The following is a 27500-nucleotide window of genomic DNA, read 5'->3' as shown; positions in this document are numbered from 1 at the left end:
TACATACATATATATATATATATATATATATATAAACATGAAACTGTGACTCATCATAATCACATCTCATTGTAATCACTGTGTGTGTGTGTGTGTGTGTGTGTGTGTGTGAGAGAGAGATCAGGGGTTCTGCTCCTCCAGTCCTTGGTAAACAAGCTGAGAGTCAGTCAGTGCAGCATCGGTGCTGTAATGCCCTCGAATCTCCCTGCTCACTACAGGACACAAATCACGCTCACACCACCTATATAGATAGAAAGATCGACACGGAGACAGACACACACACAAACACACACCCACACACACCCACCATAACAAAACTGTTTTACAGTAAAGTACTGAGTGACAGAGTGATGTGCAGTTATTCTTACAATCTCAGAGTAATTATTTTCCTTTGACAGCAAGTCAATGTTTTATTCTTATTATTGCACACAATTTAAAAATGATTACAATTTATTATTTATTAAGCATGTGATAGTTTTATTAATTTATAATTAATTACATTTAATGTTGTGGAACACGGGTGAGGTAGTTCGTTATTCCTTTTGTGTCTTGTGTCCCCTCAGCAGTCTCTCTTTATTCTCTCTCGTAAAGAAAATAAATCTCAGCTTGTCATGTTACCATAGAAACCACAAAGAAGTGTAAACCCTTTGTTCTGAAGATGCGGAGAACTTCATCCTCCAGCTTCACCTCTGACTGGTACACAGAGCTCACACTGGATACTCCTTCAGCACATCATACACACATATACACACACACCCACCTCACACTGGATACTCCTTCAGCACATCATACACACACACCCACCTCACACTGGATACTCCTTCAGCACATCATACACACACACACCTCACACTGGATACTCCTTCAGCACATCATACACACACACACACACCTCACACTGGATACTCCTTCAGCACATCATACACACACACACACACACCTCACACTGGATACTCCTTCAAGACATCATACACACACACACACCTCACACTGGATACTCCTTCAGCACATCATACACACACACACACCTCACACTGGATACTCCTTCAGCACATCATACACACACACCCACCTCACACTGGATACTCCTTCAGCACATCATACACACACACCCACCTCACACTGGATACTCCTTCAGCACATCATACGCACACACACCTCACACTGGATACTCCTTCAGCACATCATACGCACACACACCTCACACTGGATACTCCTTCAGCACATCATACGCACACACACCTCACACTGGATACTCCTTCAGCACATCATACGCACACACACACACCTCACACTGGATACTCCTTCAGCACATCATACACACACACACACACACACCTCACACTGGATACTCCTTCAGCACATCATACACACACACACCCACCTCACACTGGATACTCCTTCAGCACATCATACACACACACCTCACACTGGATACTCCTTCAGCACATCATACACACACACACCTCACACTGGATACTCCTTCAACACATCACACACACACACAGGGTTCCTACAGGTTTCTTCAAGTTAAATTCAAGTCTTTTTAAGACCTTTTTAAGACCATTTATATAAAAAATTAATACCTATTTCACGTCCCTACCAGCAAAGAAAAGCAAAATCCTTGAACTTGTGTTCATTTATTTTTCAAATGTGGAATGGGTAAAAGATAAGCCAAGCAGCGTGAAAAATAAAAACATTTCAGTAGGCCACAAGAAAATTTGCTGAACAATGTTAAGTTGTTTTTTAACATGAGCTAGCTACTTATTCCATGCTGGGAATATGGGGAACTGAGAGACCCCTGAACAATAAACATCGAAAAGCAGAACTCAACAATAAATTAAATTAAGAAACACAGTCAACTCCTTAGCTCTTCACTCAGGACAGCAATGTCTTTATCAAGGACAGCCAGTTCCGTCAACTACTCCTTATAGCCTCTCCGCAAGAGGTTGGACCTGGAGATCAGGTCAGTTTTGGTGTGGACCCAAAAGCTGTGCGCAGATCCACTCTAGTTGTGGCCATAGCTGGAGGGTCTGCAGCACTAGCAGCAAGCTGGCTAACATTAGTTCCTGTTGCCACTTAAGGCACATTAGCAGATAACTGGCTAACATTAGTTGGTTGAAACACGCAGGCGATGGAAGGAGTTTGTTTTTGTTCATTGAGAACGTTAATGTGCTTGGACGACTAGGCATGAGACTCTAATGCCTTCATTCCCATTGTACCTACCTGAATCCTTTTTTTGCATATGGTGCAAAAGGCCTCAAAAACGTTGTTGTCCACTGATTTTAACCAATGACGAAAAGAGTTTTTATAAAGCCACGCTTCATTAAATTTACATTTCCCCATAACCTCAGAATGAAATTGGTAGCTAGCTAACGTAAAAACAAACTTTAAAAATATAACTGCGTGCGTCAGTCTAGTGTTAATTTCGTCACCTATTTTTAATTTAGTCTTAGTCTTGTGCCAAATGTCCTTATTAGTTTTAGTCATATTTAGTCTTTCACATATCTTTTTTTGTTAGTCAAGTTTTAGTCGACTAAAAGTCTCGTCATTTTAGTCTAGTTTTAGTCAAAAGAAAACTCAAGGTATCTTAGTCAAGTTTTAGTCGACTAAAAGTCTTTTAACTTTAGTCTAGTTTTAGTCAAAAAATTGTAGCTTGACCACATCTGGAATCTATTGTAAGAATAAATACAACGAGGCCTCATTAAATGCAATAATATCAGGAACACAAGTGTTATAGTGGAAATAAATAACTTAATGAAAAGCCTAAGATCAAAACTGTAGGTGTGTGTGTGTATATATATATATATATATATATATATATATATATATATATATATATATATATATATATATATATATATATATATATATATATACACACACACACATTATACATATAAATTACCAACTTAATGCAAGTTATACATGGTATTGCACACACCATTATTGATGATATTTGGAGCAATATTACATGTAATTAAACTTGATTCCCTTACATATACATTTGCTTTAAAGCCTAATTATTAATTTTGATTATGATGTGATTGTGACAGGGGGGTGGGAAGAGGTTTCAGGCTGGGGGTAAAGAGTTTTTTCTGTCACCACTTTTGAATAAGAAACAATATCAAGGCTATAAATCTGGTCAAAACTCCGAATCACAAAAGTATCAGTGAGAAGTGAGAACACTCGTTTAAACAGTGCAGACACTCGAACTTGACCGCACATCACATTTTTTACTTTATTGATGCTGCTTTTAATCGTAATGCAAAGACCGGTCATCGGGACATAAGCTGTCATGTACAATAAAAGAGGCTGCGCAGCGACAGGAAATATAATTTAACACAAAAAGCCTAGACCAGGGTGGACTTGTGCTCAGGAGATTTCATTTATTTATTTATTTATTTATTTATTTGAGCGGCGTGTGGACGAATTCTTTCTACGCACACAATTTTATTTCTTGATAACAGACCGCTGCGAACTATAACACACCATTGCCATGAAAAACAGAGCGTTGCCATGGACACACAGGATTCTAACCGTAGAGACGGAGCGCACTATTTTCTTTAGAGGAAACAATACAATCGTTTTTAAATCAATAAACTCCTTTTTAAATCATTTTGTGCCAAATTATCGATTTATTTGGTAGGTAACAATATAATAAGCGGGATCCGCTCCACGGACCTGTAACTTGAGCAACAGCGAAGCCGCGAACTCGTGCTGAATATTTTAAAGACGTAACAGCTGATGAAAAAGCAGAGACAATTGTAGACGAAAATGAAGAGAGATTTTATCTTCGTTTTTATTTTATACAAAACATTTTCGTCAACAATAATGCATGTTAATTTAGTCTTAGTCAGCATTTTTGGACAGTTGTGCAGTCTTGTCATCGTCTCGTCTTAGTCATGACAAAAAGGTTGTTGACGAACATATTTCATCTCGTCTCGTCTGACGAAATTAACACTACGTCAGTCAACCTTTCCTGTGGAATGCTGAGATTTTCACTGATTTCTCGCGCTTCTCCTTTGCTTGTTATGTTGTGTTGTGTTGTGTTGTAGTCTATGGCAGTGGTGTCGTAGCGCGTGATCTTCCTTTACTGAAGGCATCGCGTGTTCGCAGTATTTTGTACGGTGACCCGGGGCTGCGTTGCGTTCTCAATTATTGGTTCCGCCACTCTTTTATACTACGTCATTTAATCAAAATAATCGTGGTTGACAAATGAAACTTTTGAGGGAAATAGTTACATACAGCACAATTTTTAAGACCCAAACATCAAAAGTTCAAGACTTTTTAAAGACTTTTTAAGACCCCGCGGGAACCCTGCACACACACACACACACACACACACACACACACACACGCACACACTGGATACTCCTTCACCACATCATACACACACACCTCACACTGGATACTCCTTCAGCACATCATACACACACACCCACCTCACACTGGATACTCCTTCAGCACATCATACACACACACACCTCACACTGGATACTCCTTCAGCACATCATACGCACACACACCTCACACTGGATACTCCTTCAGCACATCATACGCACACACCTCACACTGGATACTCCTTCAGCACATCATACGCACACGCACACACCTCACACTGGATACTCCTTCAGCACATCATACACACACACACCCACCTCACACTGGATACTCCTTCACCACATCATACACACACACACCCACCTCACACTGGATACTCCTTCACCACATCATACACACACACACCTCACACTGGATACTCCTTCAGCACATCATACACACACACACCCACCTCACACTGGATACTCCTTCACCACATCATACACACACACCTCACACTGGATACTCCTTCAGCACATCATACACACACACACACACCTCACACTGGATACTCCTTCAGCACATCATACACACACACACACACACACCTCACACTGGATACTCCTTCAGCACATCACAAACGCACATACACAATCAACAGCTGTGAGATGTGCATTTTAACCTCGAGCTTATTAAGTGCTACAGCTACAGAAGTAATCCGATCAGCGAGAGACAGACACATGGACGGGGGATTAAGCAGTAGAATCAGACCCACAAGGTCAATATTTTGCAATGTTTCTAAGATAAAATGGAGGTTTCCACTATGAAGCTGATGCAGGAGTTGAAGGAGTAACACTGATGTGGCCAAATAATTGAGAAAAATCCATTCATCAAGGCTTATTAAGAAAATCCTGCTCTATAGATGACACAAACACACTAAATATTTCACACTTTGGATCTAAGACGTGTCCTCTAGCGTAGACGACATCACTGCAGAGATATCTGCTGCATAAAAGTATTAATCCACAAATGAAATGCAAGATAAGATACTTCAGCCAGAGCCAAGTATTTAAGGTCTCTGGAGTACCACAAGGTTGGATGCCATTTCCAGGCAGTACACCATCAGAACAACAACCTTCATTTTCAGGTACATTTGTGTTGCCCAAAGTTAAACATAATGTAAATGCACTCACACATTTTCCCCCTAAGGTTCACATAGAAAACCAGACTTGGCAGCAGAATGAGAACCCATGTGCCAAACAAAAGGGCAAACCAAAGGCTACTCAATCACGGAGTAGCAAAACGATCAAAACACAGAATCACTATAAAGGAAAAGACGAGAACGGCGAGACTTCAACAAGGACTACTGCTTAAACAAACCAGGAAGTAAACAGGAAATGATTTAATCTCTAGAGCAAGAAAGTGATCTGCCCTCTGCTGGTGGGGCGAGGTACTTTTTCTGCCTGTTATGAGGTCTAATCCAATATGTTGAACATTACAATGGTACATCATCTATGTACACTTGATGGTGCATGTTTCAAGCTATCAAAGGAAGATACAAAGGAACCGTGACAAAGGAAGCGGACATGGGGGGTTGTGTTTTATAAAATACAAACACACTACCTCAGGGCGGCATAGACATCTGGACATGAAGCTCCTTCCCATGAGGCATGGTCCACTAATAAAGCTCCTACACAGACACACACACACACACACAGAATCATATCAGACATTAAAGAGTCTGTTCACATGAACATATTTAAAACAAAGTATACAAATGTTCAACAGATCAAGAACATTAACACTTAACCATTAGAATAAAGCTTCTATCAGCCCAACACTAACTGCACAGAGCACCTCAGACACATTTTAATTGTCAGAAAAGAAGATTTGAAAACTTATATTTTTAATTAATTTACAAAGTTAAGTCAAGTCAAGAAGCTTTTATTGTCATTTACACCATATACAGTATAGCTGATACAGTACACAGTGACACAGTACACAAAAGACAATAAATACAAAAAGCACCAGTGTAAATACTGTATGTTCAATCACTATTACGTGTGCAGGAATACTGGAATGAACACATTAGTATTATAGCAGCAGTTGCATGAGGTAATGTAAAGTATTGTGCAAAGAGCATTCACTGCATGTCGTACTCTGTATGTATGTGTATGTGACAAATAAAATTTGATTTGAGTTGAAAACCAGTGTGCAAAACAGCATGTAAACAGTTTGATGGATGTATATTGGAAGAGTGTGTATTTGGTGTAGGTCTGTGCAGTCCATACAGTTTGTGTGTACTGTATGTTGTGCTCAGTACAGTTCAGTTCAGTTATTAAGGAGTCTGATGGCTTGTGGGAAGAAACTGTTAAACAGTCTGGTTGTGAGGCCCGAATGCTTCGGTACTTTTTTCCAGATGGCAGGAGGGTAAAGAGTGTGTGTGAGCTGTGTGTGGGGTGAAGTGTGTGTGTGAGGTGTGTGTGGGGTGAAGTGTGTGTGGGATCCACAATGCTGTTGGCTTTGCGGATGCAGCGTGTGGTGTAAATGTCCATGATAGAGGGAAGAGAGACTCCAATGATCTTCTCAGCTGTCCTCACTCTCTACTGCAGGGTCTTGTGATCAGAGATGGTGCAGTTCCCAAACCAGACAGTGATGCAGCTGCTCAGGATGCTCTCAATGGTCCCTCTGTAAAAAGTAGTCAGGATGGGGGGAGGGAGATGTGCCTTTCTCAGCCTTAATAAGAAGTAGAGACGCTGCTGGGCTTTCTTGGTGATGGCGCTGGTGTTGAGTGACCAGGTGAAGTTCTCCGCTAGATGAACACCAAGAAATTTGGTGCTCTTGACGATCTCTACTGATGATCCGTCAACGTCAGCGGAGAGTGTTCGCTCTGTGCTCTTCTGAAGTCAACACCAGGCAGTTGGATGTTGCACCTCCTCCCTCTATCCCTGCTGACTCATTTGGGAGGGAGGCATCACTATTACAAGCAGGCGAAGCTGTCTTGTAGTTCGTGATCACCTGTATGCCCTGCCACATGCGCCGGGTGTCTCTGCTGTCCTGGAAGTGACAATGAATGACAATCAATGCACTTGCCGATGTAGCTGGTCACTGATGCCATGTACTCCTCTAAGTTGACATAGTCGCCATTGGATGCAGCCTCCCTGAAGATGTTCCAGTCAGTGCACTCAAAGCAGTCCTGAAGAGCAGAGGTGGCTCCTGCTGGCCAGGTTTTCACCTGCTTCAGAACCGGTTTAGAGTCTGATGAGTGGTCTGTATGCTGGAATTAGCATAACAGAGATGTGGGCTGAGCAGCCATGTAAACAAGATCCAGCGTGTTTTCTCCTCTCGTTGCAAAGTCCACATACTGATAGAATTTAGGGAGCACTGACTTGAGATTTGCCTGACTGAAATCTATGGCGATGATAAACAGTCTGTCGGGGTGAACATTCTGCAGATCGCCAATAGCCCCATAGAGTTCACATAGCACCTCGTTTTAGCATTAGCGCTGGTGGGAGTGAAAACCGTGGTGAATACCTAGTGGCAAATAAAATGGCCTGCATCTAACTCACAAACTCCACTAGCGATGAGCAGTAACTAGAAACAAGCACAGAGTTCTTGCACCATTCCGTGTTGATGTAAACACACACCACTACCACGAGTCTTACCACACAGAGCTGCATTTCTGTTGGCACAAAACGAGGTGAGTCCATCTAGCTGAATGGCGCAGCAGTTTCTGAACTCTCGTCGTGTAGAGCGTTCGAGTCAGATGTAGTCTAGTTTATTGTCCAGGGTGCAAACATTGGAAAGTAGAATGGACGGGAGAGCCGGCCGGCTAGGGTTTGTTTGTAGCCTACCACAGACAACCACGCTTTCGCTTCGTCCCCTCTTCTGGTCCCCAGTATCAGGTGATGCCGAGGACTGGAGGCCTGGTCTCTGCAGCAAGCCGAGGTCACAAAGCCTTTCCAACACATCATCGTGCAGGTTGGTTGTTGCAAGATTTCTGTATCGTACTAACTTCTGGCAGTTTAATACATGAACACCGCTGACTCTGGTGTCCATGTACTAGCAATACTCGGGCTAAAAATCGAAATTGGCACCATATTGTATTCGGACTGGCCACTACGTGCTACCGCCATGCCGCCATCTTTGCCATCTTAGACAAATTTATCACAAGTCTGGATTTTGCTTTGTTTTTTTTTTTTTTTTGTTTTTTTTTAAAAGGTGGGGTTTAAATACTTTTTGAACGCACCGATCATAGCCACAAACTTGGCTAACCTTACATTAAATCTGCACAACAGGAACTTGGTTAATTTGTAAACTGCAAAATAATTTTTGATCTATTTAACACTGATGCAATGGCACACGCAATCAATTTACACATTGCACTGTGCAGGAAGTGGAGGATATTTCTTAAACAGAAACAGCACATTTCCACTATACATCATGCAGTGTAGCTAATTTATGTTCAATAATAAGGCATATAACCATGTAAATAGTGGCTCGTTGTCATAGCACCAACTGACAACAGAAAGTGAGACTTAGAAACAAAGATTTTTAACACAGATTATTAGATTTAAATATTTCATATTTAGTCAACATGGTGTTAATCCATCTATGATGATAAATTGATAAATAAACAGTGTTGCCATGGTTATAATATTAGTTCACATCATCTAACCAAGAAATGTGACATAATTCCCAAATGTTTTAAACATCAGTTATTTAAAAAAAAAAAAAACTCAGCAATACTAATTCCTTTTTTAATAGCATAACAGGCTAGTGACAGGAAGTGAGATTTATAACCTCTTTAACATATCACTTAGATCTTTTGACATATTTAAACCAAATTTTGTCAAAGTAATATATCCTTGATGATACCTTTTAAAGGTAACTTAAAATTTTATAATGACACGGTATTGCTGTGGTGAGTTAACAGTGTTCAGTCAAGGTGGCATGGATTCAAAGTAAAATGAAACAGAACATTTAAACAGAACACATAGTAAGTCAACAGTCCAACTGGTTACAGAAAGTGAAGCTAATAAATAAACCTTTTAAAATGTATTTTACAGCAAGGATAAAACTCCTGTTCCATATAGTCTGAATTCTGCATGATATTAAATTGAGATCTGGATCAGCATTGCCTTGGCAAAGAGATTAATTAAAATATCACACAGTTCAAACAGGAGGTATGGTGTAATTACAGTGGTGTGAAAAAGTGTCCTTTTTTTTTTTGCACGTTTTTCACACTTTAATGTTTCAGATCAAACAAATTTAAATATTAGTCAAAGATAAACACAATATGCAGTTTGTAAATGAAGGTTTTTATTATTAAGGGAAAACTAAACCCAAACCCACATGGCCCTGTGTGAAAAAGTGTTTGCCCCCTAAAACTGGTTGGTCCTCCCTTAGCAGCAAGAACTGCAATGAAGTGTTTGCGATAACTTACAGTGAGTCTGTTACAGCTGAGGCTGTGGGGGAATTTTGGTCCAGTCATCTTTACAGAATTGTTGTAATTCAGCCACATTGGAGGGTTTTCGAGCATGAACCACCTTTTTAAGGTCCTGCCACAGCATCTCAATAGGATTCAGGTCAAGACTTTGACTCGGCCGCTCCAAAGTCTTCATTTAGTTTATCTTCAGCCATTCAGAGGTGGACTTGCTGGTGTGTTATGGATCATTGTCCTGCTGCAGAACACAAGTTCACTTCAGCTTGAGGTCACAAACAGAAGGCCGCACTTTGTCCTTCAGGATTTTTTGTAGACAGCAGAATTCATGGTTCCATTTATCACAGCAAGTCTTCCAGGTCCTGAAGCAGTAAAACAGCCCCAGACCATCACACTACCACCACCATGTTTTACTGTTGGTATGATGTTCTTTTTCTGACATGCAGTGTTACTTTTACACCAGATGTAATGGGACACACACCTTCCATAATGTTCAGCTTTTGTCTCGTCAGTCCACAGAGTATTTTCCCAGAAGTCTTGGGGATCATCAAGATGTCTTCTGGCAGATCTGAGACAAGCCTTTGTGTTCTTTTTGCTCAGCAGCGGATAGTGAACAGGTGTGGCAGTAATCAGGTGTGGGTGTGGCTAGAGAAATTAAACTCAGGTGTGATAAACCACAGTTAGGTTTTAACAGGGGGGCAAACACTTTTTCACACCGGGCCATGTGGGTTTGGATTTTATTTTCCCTTAATAATAAAAACCTTCATTTAAAAACTGCATGTTGTGTTTACTCGTGTTATCTTTGACTAATATTTACATTTGTTTGGTGATCTGAAACATTAATGTGTGACAAACGTGCAAAAAAAAAAAAAATGATGTGTGGGTCAAAGCTCACATGGATGTTCACTGATGCGTCATTATTACACTTGGTAATGGCTTTAAAACATACACACCCGTGGTGCTTGGGCCCATCAATCGCTGCTTTTAGACATATTAAAATATTATATTTTATGAAGATATGAAAAATGGTTATTATTTTTAGCCGAGACAATCCAGTAACTCGTATTTAATAACAAGCTAGATGATTAGTGAATTAATTATTGTGTGTGTGTGTGTGTGGGTTACCCATGTAAATGCGTGCGATGCTATATGCTAGGTCTCTTGCTGCAAGCTGAAGGCTTTCTGGTGGACGAGACTCTGCAGTTTGGATGAACTGAGCTAAACCAGAGAGAGACGAGCTGAGACTCTGTACTGCAGGAAGCAGGGTGGGACCAGCAACACGCAATCGCTCCTACACACACACACACACACAGAAACACTTAAACACTCGCTTTCTATAAACAGTGATAGATTACTTAATGAAGGTGATAGCTTTACACTTCATTAGAGCAACACTTAAAGGTTCACAGCAAAGGATTTTAATAAAATTGGAAAGATAAATCATGTCAAATTCATACAGCAGCCAGAGAAATCTGTTCATAAAACACACTTCAATCTACAATACAGTGTGTGTTAATCAATTAGCATATTTAGGTATGATTAGCATGAATACGCGTGTGTCTCTCTTATGTATGCTGGTCACAGCTGCTTGAACAGTCGCACTGCATTCTGCAATAACTGTGCTCAGACATCACCAGTGTGTGTGTGTGTGTGTTATCTCACCTCCACATCAGAGAAGTAGGCCTGCAGTACATGGCCAGAGGATTTAGAAATTGAGCGCAGAACATCCAGTGAGAGAACATTTGTGGTGCCTTCCCATATACTCAATACCTACACACACACACACAACATGTAATTCTCAAACTGAACAACAAGGATACAAATATAGACAGACAGCAGTGTTTGTGTGCGTTGATTTCACAGAATATAATGAGATCTATCACTGTTACAGAGATAAATGAGCCTGACAGGCTGAGATTCAAAAAATGTTTAAGCCAAACTGTTGTGTGTGTGTGTGTGTGTGTGTGTGTGTGTGTGTGTGTGTGTGTATGTTTGTATGTGTGTGTGTGTGTGTGTGCGCATGTGTGTGTGTGCATGTGTGCATGTGTGTGTGCACATGTGTGCGTGTGTGCATGTGTGTGCGTGCGTGTGCATGTGTGTGTGCGTGCGCATGTGTGCGTTTGTGTGCATGTGTGCACGTGTGTGTGCATGTGTGCGCGTGCGTGTGTGCGCGTGTGTATACCTGTGCATCACGTAGCAGGGCAGGCAGACCTGTGTCCTCAATATAACCTTGACCTCCAAAACACTCCAATCCTTCAGACACCACAGCTACTGCCTTAATATGTCACACACACACAGACAGACAGATGGATGGATAGATAGATAGAGAGAGAGATGGATGCTGCAAAGCAGAACAGAGGTAGTGAATGTGGGGACAGGAAGTGTACAGCTCCTGTACAGAGATCTGCTTTTACATGAATCTGAGGTTGAATTATTGTTTGAAATTTTACTTTTTCCCATCAAACACATTCCTTTAAATCATCCACACTGCATAGAGTGTGGCTGATTAGTTAGTGTTTGTGTGTGTGTGTGTGTGTGTGTGTGTGTGTGTACCTGTTTGCCAGTGTATAGTTTAGCTACAGGTGTAAGTAATCTCAGTAGGTGTGTGTCTCGCTCTGTTGCTGATCCGGTTTCTTCTCGTCCCAAAAGTTGACAAACTTCCATCATCAACAGGAATGCAGCCCGAGTCTCTATCTGAAACACACACACACACAGGTATTATTCAGGTATTAGTGTGTGTGTGTGTGTGTGTGTGTGTGTGTGTATGTATGTGTGTATGTATGTATGTATGTGTGTGTATGTGTGTGTGTGTGTATGTGTGTGTGTGTGTGTGTATACCTCCAGTCTGCTGAGCGTCTGTACATGCAGTGGATGGTCCTTCAGCAGTTTTCCAAACACTTTCCGCTTGGTGGAGTACTCTCTGCCTAGCTGGGTTATTCTAACACACACACACATGCCTCAGTCTACTTCTGTATATGTATATGTCAATGTGTGTGTGTGTGTGTGTGTGTGTGTTTACACCTCCTCATGGCAGCGACAGCAGACACTGTGTTGTGGATGCGAGTCAGAGTCAGCATGTTGGCGATAGAGGCCACGCCCCTTCCCTCTACAGATAACTACAGAACAAAAGACAAAAGGTGACACTACCCAATCCTCAAGACAGGACACAATTCCCATCCAGGTCAAGAAACTTGTGCAAAAGGTCTTTCCCTTTTTTCCACTTTTACTGTGAAAGTATTTTCTGTATAAATATCTTTTGATAAAAGATCAGAATTTAAGACTAAAGAGTCTAAAACAGAAAGCTTCATTTCTCCAGAAACAAATAAGTAGCAGCCTTTAATTAGCACATGTACATTAGAGCTCAGTCAAATTCTTCTTCTCACATACACCAGCTTCTTAGGACGTTGGATTCAGAGTACAGTGTCACAATATCTGTGTGTGTGCGTGTGTGTGTGTGCGTGTATGTGTGTGCGTGCATGTGTGTGTGCGTGTATGTGTGTGCGCGTGTATGTGTGTGCACGTGTGTGTGCGTGTGTGTGCGTGTGTGTGTGTGCGTGTGTGTGCGTTTGTGTGTGCGCGTGTGTGTGCGTGTACCAGTCTTGCCCTCATGCCATCCAGCAGCAGTTCTGCAGTGGGCATCTGTCGTGTGCCGAGTTTATCCTTCAGTCTCTGGATCTCCACTCCATTAGTCCGGCCTTCAGAGTCCCACACTTCAGCACAGAACAGTGAAACTCCCACACTGCCCTGGAGCAGAGTAACACGATCACATCATCCAACTGGCAGGGATGTGGTGGGGAGTTGTGTATACACCAATATATTGCTAGCATGGCTATTTACAATGTTTGTCCGTGTGTACACCAGTATGGTGTTGCCATGGTGATCTGCAACATGAGTGTATGTGTATAGGAATAATAATAAGTTATTATCAGTTATCATCTGCACCTTTCATAAATTCATGTTGTTGTACATTTAGCAGGGGAGACCTGATACGGAGTTGCCATGGTGATCTGTAATGCAAGTGAGTGTGTACCGGTATGGTGTTGCCATGGCAATCTGCGATGCGAGCGAGTGTCAGCGTGACGTCAGCATCAGTTGCGGAAGTGAACCACTTAAAGCCATGTAGCAGGTACGACCCGTCTTCTTGTCGCTCGGCAACTGTCTCTGTCCCATTTGCTATGGCAACCATACACCCAGTTACAACAGCATCAGAACTTGTGCATGTGTGTGTGTATGTGTGTGTGTGTGCACATGTGTCCTACCAACATCCGATCCCCCCTTTCTTTCAGTCATCCACTGTCCTGATGTCCAAAATCTTTTTTCATCTCGCGTGGTCAGATGCTCAAACACCTCCCTAAAAGGCATGCCCAGAGACTACACGCACGCACGCACACACACACACACACACACACACACACACACACACACACACACACACTTAAGCTGTAGTAACTACTCAATCATTACTGAGTGTGCGTATGTTTTACCTCTATGACTTTGGCGGCTCCATCAGTCATGGCCAGAGGGCAGGTGTAGAGGCCAGCAGAAGGTGAATACAGATACAACTTACTCATCTGATACACACGACTACACACATGCACGCACACACACGCACGCACACGCACGCACACGCACAAGAGAGATATTTTATGAATCAGTATTACAGAAGTGTGTGACTGTCTTAATGTTATGACACGTTCCCTGTATTTATAACATGTTTTACATAAAGAGTTTTGTAGTGTGATAATTGTTCTGCAGCTAACAAACTATTTTCTACAGCATCTACAGTTCTTCTACATGCTAGCTATCAGACAGGGCCGAGGTGAGCACCTCCACTCGCCAAACTGTCGCTCGTATCCAGCAGCAACAAGCCCTTCCTGTGCAGAGATGTGTTTCAAGCGTGTCCAGGCATCGCAGGTGATGATGCGGTCGACACGGTGACCCCAGGCATCATACAGCTGCAGCCGGGGAGGATTCTCCTCACACTGACGCCCCAGATCATCAATTTCATGCACAACACGCTCACCGAATTTAGACAGATCCAGCTGCACTTCCTATAGTACACAAACACACACACACACCCATACATGCGGGCACACACAGTTTGGGACTTGAGCATGTGCAGATGACCAGATGCTGAAGTTAGTGTGCTGTAACTGACCTGCAGAGGTAGGTGTCTGCGCAGGTATCCTCTGAGCAGTGTATCCTGTGTAAATGGGTTCCTGAGCAGAGGCTTATCCTGAAAGAACGTTCCGATGGCAGAACGGGAGAATGGAATAAAAGGGTGTGTGTGTTCCTGTGTGTGAGGTTCCGGCTCGCTCCGAGATTGATTATGTCTGACCGAGATGCTGGAAGTAAAGCAGCACACCTGCTTCCCAAGTTGCCGAAGAACCAAGCGATTGCCATGGAAACACACCTGAGCAGCCATCATGGAGGCCTAAAACACATACAAGTCAGTCACACTGTGTGAGAGAGTCTATGTGTGTGAGTCTGTGTGTGTTTTACAGCAGTGTGATGACACAAAGTTCCACCACATTCCCATGTGTTTTATTCCTCTAATACCACAGAAATGTAAACATTTAAATTATTTTTAATAATATAACATGATATTATATATATTATAAAATCACTGCCTTACACGTTATCAATTACAGTTACACAGTTTTATTTATAGTTTATTCAATGCTGTAGCATGTCGGTGAAACTGGTTACGTCCTGCTGTCAAAGAGAGAGAGAGAGAGAGAGAGAGAGAGAGAGAGAGAGTGAGAGTGTGTGTGTCAATTCAACTCAGTGACATCATGTACAGGCAGTATAAGTTACTGTAGGTGTGAAAGATTTGAGCTGAAGTAGAGGAGCAAAGAAATAAAAATTTTAAATAAAATCCAATCACAGTGTGTGTGTAATGGTGTGAAGAAAGTGATCTTTCACCTGTAAATAACACACACAAACACACACACCACTGATGAACCCGTCTAATCTAATACGCAGACAGAATCGTTCATTAGTGTTTAACTGCAGATTTAATGAGGCGTTTAATTATCTGATTAATCCGGGGTGTGTGTGTGTGTGTATGTGTGTGTGTGTGTGTGTATTTATGTATGCGTGTCTATGTGTGTATATGTATGTGTGTGAGTGTATGTGTATATGTATGTGTGTATATGTGTATGTATGTCTGTGTATGTGTGTGTGGTTGTGTATATGTGTATATGTATGTGTGTGAGTGTGTATGTGTTGTGTGTGTATATATGTATGTGTTGTGTTGTGTTGTGTGTGTTGTGTATGTGTTGTGTATGTGTTGTGTATGCGTTGTGTATGTGTTGGTGTCTGTGTGTGTGTTCTGTGTGTGTTCTGTGTGTGTGTGTGTTGTGTATGTGTTGTGTATGTGTTGCGTTGTGTATGTCTTGTGTTGTGTATGTCTTGTGTTGTGTGTCTTGTGTATGTGTTGTGTATGTGTTGTGTATGTGTTCTGTGTGTGTGTGTGTGTGTTGTGTATGTGTTGTATTGTGTATGTGTTGTGTATGCGTTGTGTATGCGTTGTGTAGTGTATGCGTTGTGTACAGGTATGCGTTGTGTATGCGTTGTGTATGTCTTGTGTTGTGTATGTCTTGTGTATGTGTTGTGTATGTGTGCATGTATGTGTTCTGTGTGTGTGTGTTGTGTGTTGTGTACGTGTATGTGTTGTATTGTGTATGTGTTGTGTGTGTGTGTAGTGTATGTGTGTTGTATGTGTGTTGTGTATATGTGTGTGTTGTGTGTGTATGTGTGTGTAGTGTAGTGTATATGTATGTGTTGTGTGTGTGTGTTGTGTGTATGTGTGTGTTGTGTACGTGTTGTGTGTGTGTGTGTATGCGTTGTGTATGTCTTGTGTTGTGTATGTCTTGTGTTGTGTTGTGTATGTGTTGTGTATGTGTTGTGTATGTGTTGTGTTGTGTATGCGTTGTGTATGCGTTGTGTATGCGTTGTGTATGCGTTGTGTATGTCTTGTGTTGTGTATGCGTTGTGTATGTGTATGCGTTGTGTATGTCTTGTGTTGTGTATGTCTTGTGTTGTGTATGTCTTGTGTATGTGTGCATGTATGTGTAGTGTATGTGTGTGTAGTGTATGTGTGTGTATGTGTTGTGTGTGTGTTGTGTACGTGTGTTGTATGTGTGTTGTGTATATGAGTGTGTTGTGTGTGTATGTGTGTGTAGTGTAGTGTATATGTATGTGTTGTGTGTGTATGTGTGTGTTGTGTATGTGTATGCGTTGTGTTGTGTATGTCTTGTGTATGTGTTGTGTATGTGTTGTGTATGTGTTGTGTATGCGTTGTGTATGCGTTGTGTTGTGTATGTGTTGTGTATGTGTTGTGTATGTGTTGTGTATGTGTTGTGTATGTGTTGTGTATGTGTTGTGGTGTGTATGTGTTGTGTATGTGTTGTGTACGTCTTGTGTACGTCTTGTGTACGTCTTGTGTATGTGTATGTGTTGTGTTGTGTATGCGTTGTGTATGTGTTGTGTATGTCTTGTGTATGTGTATGTGTTGTGCTGTGTATGCGTTGTGTATGCGTTGTGTATGCGTTGTGTATGTCTTGTGTTGTGTATGTCTTGTGTATGTGTATGTGTTGTGTATGTGTTGTGTATGCGTTGTGTATGCATTGTGTATGTCTTGTGTATGTGTTGTGTGTGTGCATGTATGTGTTCTGTGTGTGTGTGTGTGTGTTGTGTATGTTGTGTGTGTGTGCATGTATGTGTTCTGTGTGTGTGTGTGTATGTGTTGTATGTGTGTTGTGTATGTGTATGTGTTGTATTGTGTATGTATTGTGTGTGTTATGTATTTGTGTTGTTTGTGTGTGTGTTGTGTGTATGTGTTGTGTATGTGTTTTGTGTGTGTGTAGTGTATATGTATGTGTTGTGTATGTGTTGTGTTTGTGTTGTGTATGTGTTGTGTATGTGTTGTGTATGTGTTGTGTATGTTGTGTGTGTGTGCATGTATGTGTTCTGTGTGTGTGTTCTGTGTGTGTTGTGTGTGTATGTGTTGTGTATGTGTATGTGTTGTATTGTGTATGTGTTGTGTTTGTATTGTGTGTGTTATGTATTTGTGTTGTTTGTGTGTGTGTGTTGTGTATGTGTTGTGTATGTGTTGTGTATGTTGTGTTTGTCTGCATGTATGTGTTCTGTGTGTGTGTGTGTGTGTAGTGTATGTGTGTGTATGTGTATGTGTATGTGTATGTGTATGTGTTGTGTATGTGTATGTGTATGTGTATGTGTTGTATTGTGTATGTGTTGTGTTTGTATTGTGTGTGTTATGTATTTGTGTTGTTTGTGTGTGTGTATGTGTTTTGTGTGTGTGTAGTGTATATGTATGTGTTGTGTGTATTTAATCCTATATATTAATAGAGTTGATTAAATGTTTATTTCCGACGTTACAGCTCAGTATAAGTAAAAACACACCACACACTTTACACTCTTCTGACATTAACACACTGCAGCGCTACACAAACAAACTCACCGTCCACTCTGTCTGCGTCACAACCGGATGTGATGTCACAGTGCCCCCGCGCGGCCCGTTTCAGTAATGACAGTCCGCTTCACATACGTGGTGACGCAACACGGAGCCTTTCTACAATGGTGACAGGCATAACAAACACCGGAAGTTATATTTTCAAAGTAAAAGTCTTAAACCGTTTTTTTTTTTTTTTAAAAAATTGATTGTCTATTAATCTCAATAACACTAACACTAATTCAATACTAATACAACACTAACACAATAACACTAGGTTGTATAATAACCTTCAATAATTTTCATTTAAATTTATGAATTTAACACCAAAATAGCACTATTACTGTATAATTGTTTTTATATAGCTTATGTTTAAATGATTTAAAAGCACTACAGTACACACACTACAGTACACACTACAGTACACACACTACAGTACACACTACAGTACACACACTACAGTACACACTACTGTACACACACTACTGTACACACACTACAGTACACACTACTGTACACACACTACAGTACACACTACTGTACACACACTACAGTACACGCACTACAGTACACATACTACAGTACACACTACTGTACACACACTACAGTACACACACTACTGTACACACTGTACACACTACTGTACACACACTACAGTACACAGACTACTGTACCCACACTACAGTACACACTACTGTACACACACTACAGTACACAGACTACAGTACACACTACAGTACACACAATACAATACACACACTACTGTACAAACACTACTGTACACACTACAGTACACACACTACAGTACACACTGTACACACTACTGTACACACACTACAGTACACAGACTACTGTACACACACTACAGTACACACTACTGTACACACACTACAGTACACAGACTACAGTATACACTACAGTACACACAATACAATACACACACTACTGTACAAACACTACTGTACACACTACAGTACACACACTTCTGTACACACACTATAGTACACACTACAGCATACAAACTACTGTACACACTACAGTACACACTACTGTACACACACTACTGTACACACTACAGTACACACACTACAGTACCCAAACTACTGTACACACTACTGTACACACACTACAGTACACACATTACAGTACAAACACTACTGTACAAACACTACAGTACACACACTACTGTACAAACACTACTGTACACACACTACTGTACACACTACAGTACACACTACTGTACACACACTACAGTACACACACTACAGTACAAACACAACAGTACACACACTACTGTACAAACACTACTGTACACACTACTGTACACACACTACTGTACACACTACAGTACACACACTACAGTACCCAAACTACTGTACACACACTACAGTACACACACTACTGTATACACACTACAGTACAAACACTACTGTACAAACACTACTGTAAACACACAACTGTTTTTTTTTTCCATTTTATTTTTGTAAATCTTAAAAGAAGTCAAATACAAAATATTGAAAGATTTTGGTAAACTCAAATACACTGACTTCAATTTGAGATTAAGCTTTTACAATATACAACACTGTAACACACACTACTGTACAACCACTACAGTACACACACTACAGTACACACACTACTGTACAAACACTACTGTACACACTACAGTACACACACTACTGTACACACTACAGTCCACACACTACAGTAGCCACACTACTGTACACACTACGGTACACACACTACAGTACACACACTACTGTATACACACTACTGTACAAACACTACTGTACACACACTACAGTACACACAGTACTGTACACACACTACAGTACACACACAACTGTATAAACACTACAGTGCACACACTACTGTACACACAATTGTACAAACACTACTGTACAAACACTACTGTAAACACACAACTGTTTTTTTTTCCATTTTATTTTTGTAAATCTTAAAAGAAGTCAAATACAAAATATTGAAAGATTTTGGTAAACTCAAATACACTGACTTCAATTTGAGATTAAGCTTTTACAATATACAACAAAACCTTGAACAATCAAACAAAAAAGAGGAAATGCAACAGAAAGAAAAAATATATACATACATAGACTTGCTCATTGGGGATAAATACATACACATTTAAATATATCTAATATTAATATTTAATTTTGTGTTACATTAATCTTTATATTATTCTTTATAATAAACGTTTGTTCTATGTTTATGTTCTGTAAAGCTGCTTTGAGACAATGTCAAGTGTAAAATGTGTTATACAAATAAACTTAAATTGAATTGAATTGAATTGAAGGCTTCATATAGGCATCATCACAGCTTGACATAGGCATTAACTACTGTGGCTTATTATTAGTAACCATGACAACGATTCCAACTCAGTATTAGTGTTGTACTGATAAACGGTCCCCGCCTCCACCTTGTGTGTGTGGAGTTTGCATGTTCTCCCCGTGCCTCGGGGGTTTCCTCCGGGTACTCCGGTTTCCTCCCCCGGTCCAAAGACATGCATGGTAGGTTGATTGGCATCTCCAGTGTTGTAATGTACTTTACTAATTACTTTACTAATACTTTACTTCGCTATTTAAATTTATGTCAACTTTCACTTTTACTCCACTACATTTCCCAGATAAAATTTATACTTTTACTCCGTTATATTTCCACTAAACATCTTCGTTACTCGTTACTACAAAATAAAATCAGAAGAAATGTGTGTGACTGTAATAATGGAGGTTTGGTGAATCACTGCTCCTAGATTACATTACGCTCCACACGCTGTACGGAGAAGCACAGGGACGCGCAGCGTGCACGCGCAGTCAGAGCTGGAGGCGCAGCGTGCACGCGCAGTCAGAGCTGGAGGCGCAGCGTGCACGCGCAGTCAGAGCTGGAGGCGCAGCGTGCACGCGCAGTCAGAGCTGGAGGCGCAGCGTGCACGCGCAGTCAGAGCTGGAGGCGTTTATCTATAACGTTAATCGGCTGAAAGCCACAAAGAGGCAACCAAAAGTAGTGAAATGTCACTATTCTTATTACCAGAGTTGTAGCACAAACAAAATATTAATGTAAACAATCCATTTAATACTAAATAAAAATAACATTTATTGATTTGGTCTTTGTGAATATTAGTTTATTAATGACTACATTCATTAGACACACTGTTTGTAGAGAATGTACACACACATGAACTGATCTGATTCAACACTGACATCATTACATCATGCATAAAATTTTGGTGTCCACTTTTGCCATTTTAAATAATCCCATAACCTTTGTCTTACTATGGTGTCATATAATATATAATATAAAACTCTTCTTGTTTTAAATTCTCACTGAGGACTAAAACCCCCTAAAGATGAGACCCTAGAACTGCCCCTGATCTTATGTCTACAGAAAATCACTGAAATTTTACTTTTACTTCAAATACTTAAGTACATTAAATATCAGAAAATGACTTTTGATACTTAAGTACAGTAAATATCAGATACTTTAAGACTTTTACTTGAGTAATATTCTAAAAGGTGACTTTCACTTCTACCAAAGTCTTTTTCTAGTGCGATACTTGTACTTTTACTCAAGTATTGCATTCTAATATTTTATACAACACTGGGCATCTCTGGAAAAATTGTCCGTAGTGTGTTATTGGGATGTGGTAGCTCAGTGGTTAAGGTGTTGGGCTACTGATCGGAAGGTCATGGGTTCGAACCCCAGGTCCACCAAGCTGCCACTGCTGGGCCCCTGAGCAAGGCCCTTAACCCTCAGTTGCTCAGTTGTAAGTCACTCTGGATAAGGGTGTCTGCTAAATGCCATAAATGTAAATGATTGCGTGAGTGAATGAGAGTGTGTGTGTGTGCACTGGGTTGGCACTCCGTCCAGGGTGTATCCTGCCTTGATGCCCGATGACGCCTGAGATAGGCACAGGCTCCCTGTGACCCGAGGTAGTTTGGATAAGCGGTAGAAGATGAATGAATGAATGATAAACGGTCAATGCAAAATGGTAGCATTGTGAAGTCTTTAACCGAAAATTGCAGGTATTATTGATCAGACTGTTTATCTTCATCTCCTTCATCCTGGATATGTAAGTGGTCTGCACTGCTGACAGAATCACACAGAGAGAGAGAGGGAGAGAGAGACACAGAGAGAGACAGAAAGAGAGAGAGAGACGAGTACACGTTGCTTTCATCGTTAATCATCTTTAATGAGGTTCCATGCAGGTTTACACGCAAGGCATGCTGGGTAACTGAGACTGAAGCCTTTAATATCTCAAGACAACATATCATAATAAAAAAGAGTTGCACATTCATGTTGCGATCATTAACACAAACACATGAAGAAGCATTTACAGTTTTTTCTCAGCATGTAATTAAAGCGACATTAAGACTTTAACTTGAAAACCCTCGCCCATAAAAATACCATCCTCATTAATATTCATGTGCACATCATTATTAAAAGTTATAAACACATTTCTGTTCTGCGCTGAAAAAGTCTCGGACGTATAAAAGTGTTCTCTGTGGAGGTTGTTGTGGTTTTCCTGAGGTCTGTACGGTTTCACATGAGAGGAGTAAAACACCGGCCTCGTCCCAAATCACGGTTTTAACACTCCCTCATACACTTCTCCTTACTTTCGTCTCTGCACTACTTAGTGAGTTTTCAGGTCTTGAGGAATGTAGCGCACTAATGGACAATCCAGGCCAAATACCCATGATGCACTGTGTTGCTTGTAACAGGAAGTAGAGAAGAAGAAGAAGAAGAAGAAGAAGGTCCTTCCTTTGCAAGATGGCGAATGTAGCTTTTCTTAAAAATGTGCATCCTCAATTAAATACAATTTTTTAGGATGAACATTTGATTGTCTATGTTTGTGGCAGTTGATGATACTGCACTCATTTACTCTATGAGCTAGTTAGCATGCTAGCAACACAGGACAGCTAGTAATAACGACACAGTTCATAGTTTAAACAATAGTAAATTTGAAAAATCACCACAGAAAATCTTTAACTACATTATTAGCATAATTCATTCGATAGCAGTCAAGTTAGTTAGCATGCTAGCGAGGTAGCACTCCAGTGTGAAGGGCGTGTCTGCCCCCTTCTATTGGCTGAAAACACCCACATGGTCTCCTACACTGATGGCATGAAGAACACATCAATGTTCAGAATAATTACAACCATTAAAATGTAGCGAATCTGTTAAGAAATTAGCTAGTTATCTGTTCCACTGTATCGGAATATGCCAGCTAACATAAAGCCTAGCTAGCTAATGGGTATAAACTGTAGTACACAAATTCAGCAAACAGCTAGCTGTAAAATAAGGAGTAGAGCTAAACAGGGAGCGTTCTGCTGGGAGTAAAGTTAAATCAGTGAGCTAGTCCACAAACATCAGAGAAAGGAGAATCAGAACTTTTATTTTGCTATTTAAACCTGACTTTCTCAGTAAAAATGTATAAAACTGATTTGAAAATGGAGCTACATGTGAGCTAATGTATGAGGTCACGTGATTAAGCTGCATGCGAGGGACAGCGAAACTCTGACAGTGAAACCTATAATGTTATAGTGTGGGCTAGTTTACTAGCAGTGAGCTAACCTGAAAATGCTAATCTAGCCAATGTTAGCAGCATTAGATATAGCTGAACATTGTTCTTGCTCCTTGGGTGGAGTTTGCACTTCGGAGGGGTTGTGGACAAGGGAATGTTAAAAACCATAATGAAACACGAGGTCAGATTAAAATACACAACATACATTACCAAAAAAATTAAAATAACGTTCAAATATATATTTATAAAAATCCCGTATGAGTACTGCACGAATACATTAGTGCTTATGCAGATATTGTGTGTGTGTGTGTGTGTGTGTGTGAGAGAGAGAGAGTGTGTGTGTGAGGTTCTCTGGTTGATGAAGCTGCTCTTCATGATTATGGCACCACGATGTGTCATTGTGTGTGTGTGTGTGTGTGTGTGTGTGTGTGCACGTGCAAGAAAGAGTGAGGTGTGTCCTGATACAAACCAATAATAAACATCAGTAGTGTCTGATGGCGGTTTGTGCGATTCTCAGAGCTACTCCACTATAAGATTAGATAAATGGCCGAATCTTATAAACCTCATCTCTAAACAAAGTGCCCTAATCAGGCTGCCTACAAAGTGTCTAGATATAGAGAGTATATGGTTTAAAGTGCATGTGGTTGTTGTGGTTTTTAGGGAAACTGCTATTAATTAGCTAGCTAATCAAAGGAATAACAGAATTAGCATGAAGCATTACGATTACACAGAAACAGCTTAATACTCTGTACTCAGTGACATGACCCAACACCTCAACACAAGTATACACAATCTGTAACGAGACACTTACAGTCTCCAAAACCAAACAGCAGGATGAGCTGAGATGCAGTGTCACTGAGGGTGCCAAAACTTTAGCTAGAATGTAGCGCAGACGGATTATAGAGTTTAGTTTTTAAGGACAGATCAGGAGACCAGGCATCTGAATATAACATACCCTACAGTTGATAATCAGAACACGCCGTGTGTGTGTGTGTGTGTAAATGTGTGAGAATGTGAATGTGTGTAAGACTGTGTATAAATGTGTGACTGTGTGTGTTTGTGAAAATGTGAGTGTAAATGTGTGCGAGTGTATGTGTGTGAGTGAAAATGTTTGTTTGAGAGAAAATGTGAGTGTGACTGTTTAAATGTGTGTGTGTGTGTGTGTGTGTAAATGTGAGTGTGAGTCCTGAATGAAAATCTGTAAATCTAGACTCTTACACTCGGGGTGGACGTGATGCTCGATTTTCAGGTGTGTAAATCAAGTGGCTGCGAAATCTTAGATTAAAACTACACCACATTTACATAGATTTTTATATTTATTTTTGAAGTATGTGGTGTGTCTTCGAGACCACACTTGATTTTGAAAGACTTTAAACGTTTTAAATGTTCTGTCCTCAGAGGCAAGATTCCCTCACAGATCCTGTCTGTATCACTCCTGTTAGCTAGAACTGCCTGTGAATACGGTGAACATTTATGCTAACATTCCCCAACTAGCTAGCATTAAAGATTAACAAGTTGGAGAGCGTGACTGATTCGCACATTTCAGCTAGCCATAGAAGATTTTTAATATTCAGAGATTTAACATGAACAATTAAGATAAAGCCTGCTAGGTTAGCTTAGCCTATGATTTGCTAACTTTAGTTCTAAATATGAAGGTTTATAAATACCACTTAAATATCTTCAAGAATTCTCTCAGCTTTGTAGAAGCTAGCTAAATATTAGCTAACTTTGGTTAAAAGTGTATAAACATTTGTAAATATTAATTAAAATACTTGTCAGAAACTGTGTCAGATTAGCTCGCATTAGCTAGATAGCTAAAATTAGCTAAATTACAATTCAAAAATTCATTAAAATATGTCAAAGATTATGTCAGTTTAGCTGACCATTAGCTAGTTAGCATGCATCAACAGTAAAGAATTGTACACTTGAGTATCATATAAATTCCTCTCAGAAATCTCATTTAGCTATCTATGTCCTTATATGGACTTAAAGACACCCCCCCTGTGGTCTAAGAACTTTTGAGTGAATGAATGTAAATGCTAAAATGTCTTAATAATATTACAAAATAATAATTACTAATATTATTTTGTAATTATTTAGCATTCTGTATGAAGGTAAATAATATTAGCGACGTCCACCCCGAGTTCTCAGTTTGGCCACTAGGGGGCGGGCCCAGGCCCTGCCCCACCCGCTCCGCCCATGGCGCCGTGGTTGGTTGGGGGTTTGATGGGTGGGGCAGGGTGCTGGTGCTGGAGGGCGTGGCGTTCGAGCAATGTGCGGTGTGTGAATGCACGGTTACACACTGTGCAGGAGAAGTTGCGTTCGACGCGGTGAGTGCGCATGTGTACGTTCAGAGAGCTCTTCTGTGTGAAGCGTTTACTGCACACGCTACACTGGAACGCTCGCACACCCGTGTGCACTACCATGTGCTTCAGCAGGTAGTCACGAAGAGAGAAAGAACGCCAGCATATGCTGCACTGGTGGGGCTTCTGACCTGCGCGCACACACACACACACACACACACACTTATGTAAATTAAGTCTCATTCTTATTAAGGCAAATAAAATAGGCATGTTAGCAATGTATATGAAAAAGTGAGTGTGGCTTCTGGTCAAATTCTGTGGATCACGATAAGGAACAGGCCAGTGGGCATGGCCTCTGTGTCTGGTCTAGTAAAAGAGCAAATTAATGTTCTGTTTTCTGTCACTCTCAGGGAAGGGGTGTGGCCTATTTTTAGTTAGTCTTAGGGAAGGGGGTATGGCTGTATCAGAGGTAGAAGAGTCATTGTTTTGTAAGACCTAGAAATCCAAGTTAAATGTCCTTAAGTCTACCACACAGGGCCTTAAACATTCGCTCCCTCAACTTTTGTCACTGTCTAGTGCAAGCTGATTGACAGAACTGAACTTCTGGTCATCTCAGGTGATTAATCCCCAGGTCATGATCTTGCAATATCTCTACACAACTCTCTAATCTCCCCTTCAGTCACAGCTCGCAATCTTGTATGTTAACCTTGTCGTAACCATGGACACTAACTGTCCTTTTCCTCACATGTTATGTGACACCCTCATGTCGGTTCCTTCTCTACAACATCAGAAGGATTCAGTCATTTTGCTCCACACAGGCTGCTCAGGTACTTGTTCAGTCACTTGTAGTCTCTGGACTACTGCAGCTCTCTCTATGAGATCTACATATGAACACAATTCTCTTTAATTGATCCATAATGCAGCTGTGTGACTTGTCTTCAACCTGCCTAAGTTCTCCACACTGCTGTGCTCCTCCACTGGCTCCTGGAGCTGAACACATCAGATTTAAACACTTGACGTTTGCCTACAGAAACAGACCATCTCCCTCTTCCCTCAAAGCCCTCATCACTCCTCACACTGCACCTCACACCCTCAGATCTACAGCACTGCTCTGGAGTCTAACACATGCTGTAAATTACTGTCGGACTTTTTCTGAAAATTAATTCTTTATTGAGAAATAAAAATAATAATAATTCAGGACACAAGTCAAGAATAACCTGTTTAATGTGTGTGTATGTGAGTGTGTGTGTGTGTGTGAGTGAGTGTGTGTGTGTGTGTATGTGTATATGAGTGTGTGTGTGTGTGTGTGTGTGTGTGTGTATATGAGTGTGAGTGTGTTTTTGTGTGTGTGTGAGTGTGTGTATATGAGTGTGTGTGTGTATAAATGTGAGTGTGTGTGTGTGTGTATGTGTATAT

General features: G+C 40.7%; 2 protein-coding genes across 2 annotated transcripts in view; both read right to left on the bottom strand.

Moving 5' to 3' along the window:
- The window catches only part of LOC132839246 (acyl-CoA dehydrogenase family member 11-like), an 18609-nt gene extending 214 nt beyond the window's left edge, over positions 1-18395 (bottom strand). The window contains exons 1-15 of the mRNA XM_060860122.1: positions 18252-18395; positions 14925-15200; positions 14594-14817; positions 14251-14350; positions 14026-14137; positions 13797-13939; positions 13361-13510; positions 12788-12882; positions 12605-12704; positions 12320-12460; positions 11949-12041; positions 11429-11536; positions 10892-11057; positions 5947-6013; positions 1-241 (exon numbers count right to left, since the gene is read on the bottom strand). The exon at positions 1-241 is cut by the window's left edge and continues 214 nt beyond it. Of these exons, the coding sequence (XP_060716105.1) occupies positions 121-241; positions 5947-6013; positions 10892-11057; positions 11429-11536; positions 11949-12041; positions 12320-12460; positions 12605-12704; positions 12788-12882; positions 13361-13510; positions 13797-13939; positions 14026-14137; positions 14251-14350; positions 14594-14817; positions 14925-15194 (1890 nt within the window). The 5' untranslated portion in view covers positions 15195-15200; positions 18252-18395 and the 3' untranslated portion in view covers positions 1-120. The remainder of the gene's footprint in view (positions 242-5946; positions 6014-10891; positions 11058-11428; positions 11537-11948; positions 12042-12319; positions 12461-12604; positions 12705-12787; positions 12883-13360; positions 13511-13796; positions 13940-14025; positions 14138-14250; positions 14351-14593; positions 14818-14924; positions 15201-18251) is intronic.
- A 4033-nt stretch (positions 18396-22428) lies between these two features.
- zbtb45 (zinc finger and BTB domain containing 45) overlaps positions 22429-27500 on the bottom strand; it is a 9975-nt gene continuing 4903 nt past the window's right edge. The window contains exon 7 of the mRNA XM_060859945.1: positions 22429-26275. Within this exon, the coding sequence (XP_060715928.1) occupies positions 25941-26275 (335 nt within the window). The 3' untranslated portion in view covers positions 22429-25940. The remainder of the gene's footprint in view (positions 26276-27500) is intronic.

Source organism: Tachysurus vachellii, chromosome 24 (assembly GCF_030014155.1).
Source record: "Tachysurus vachellii isolate PV-2020 chromosome 24, HZAU_Pvac_v1, whole genome shotgun sequence".
NCBI classification, from domain to species: domain Eukaryota; kingdom Metazoa; phylum Chordata; class Actinopteri; order Siluriformes; family Bagridae; genus Tachysurus; species Tachysurus vachellii.
Note: the sequence above shows the minus strand (reverse complement) of the source record. Positions and strands in the feature narration are given on the sequence as shown.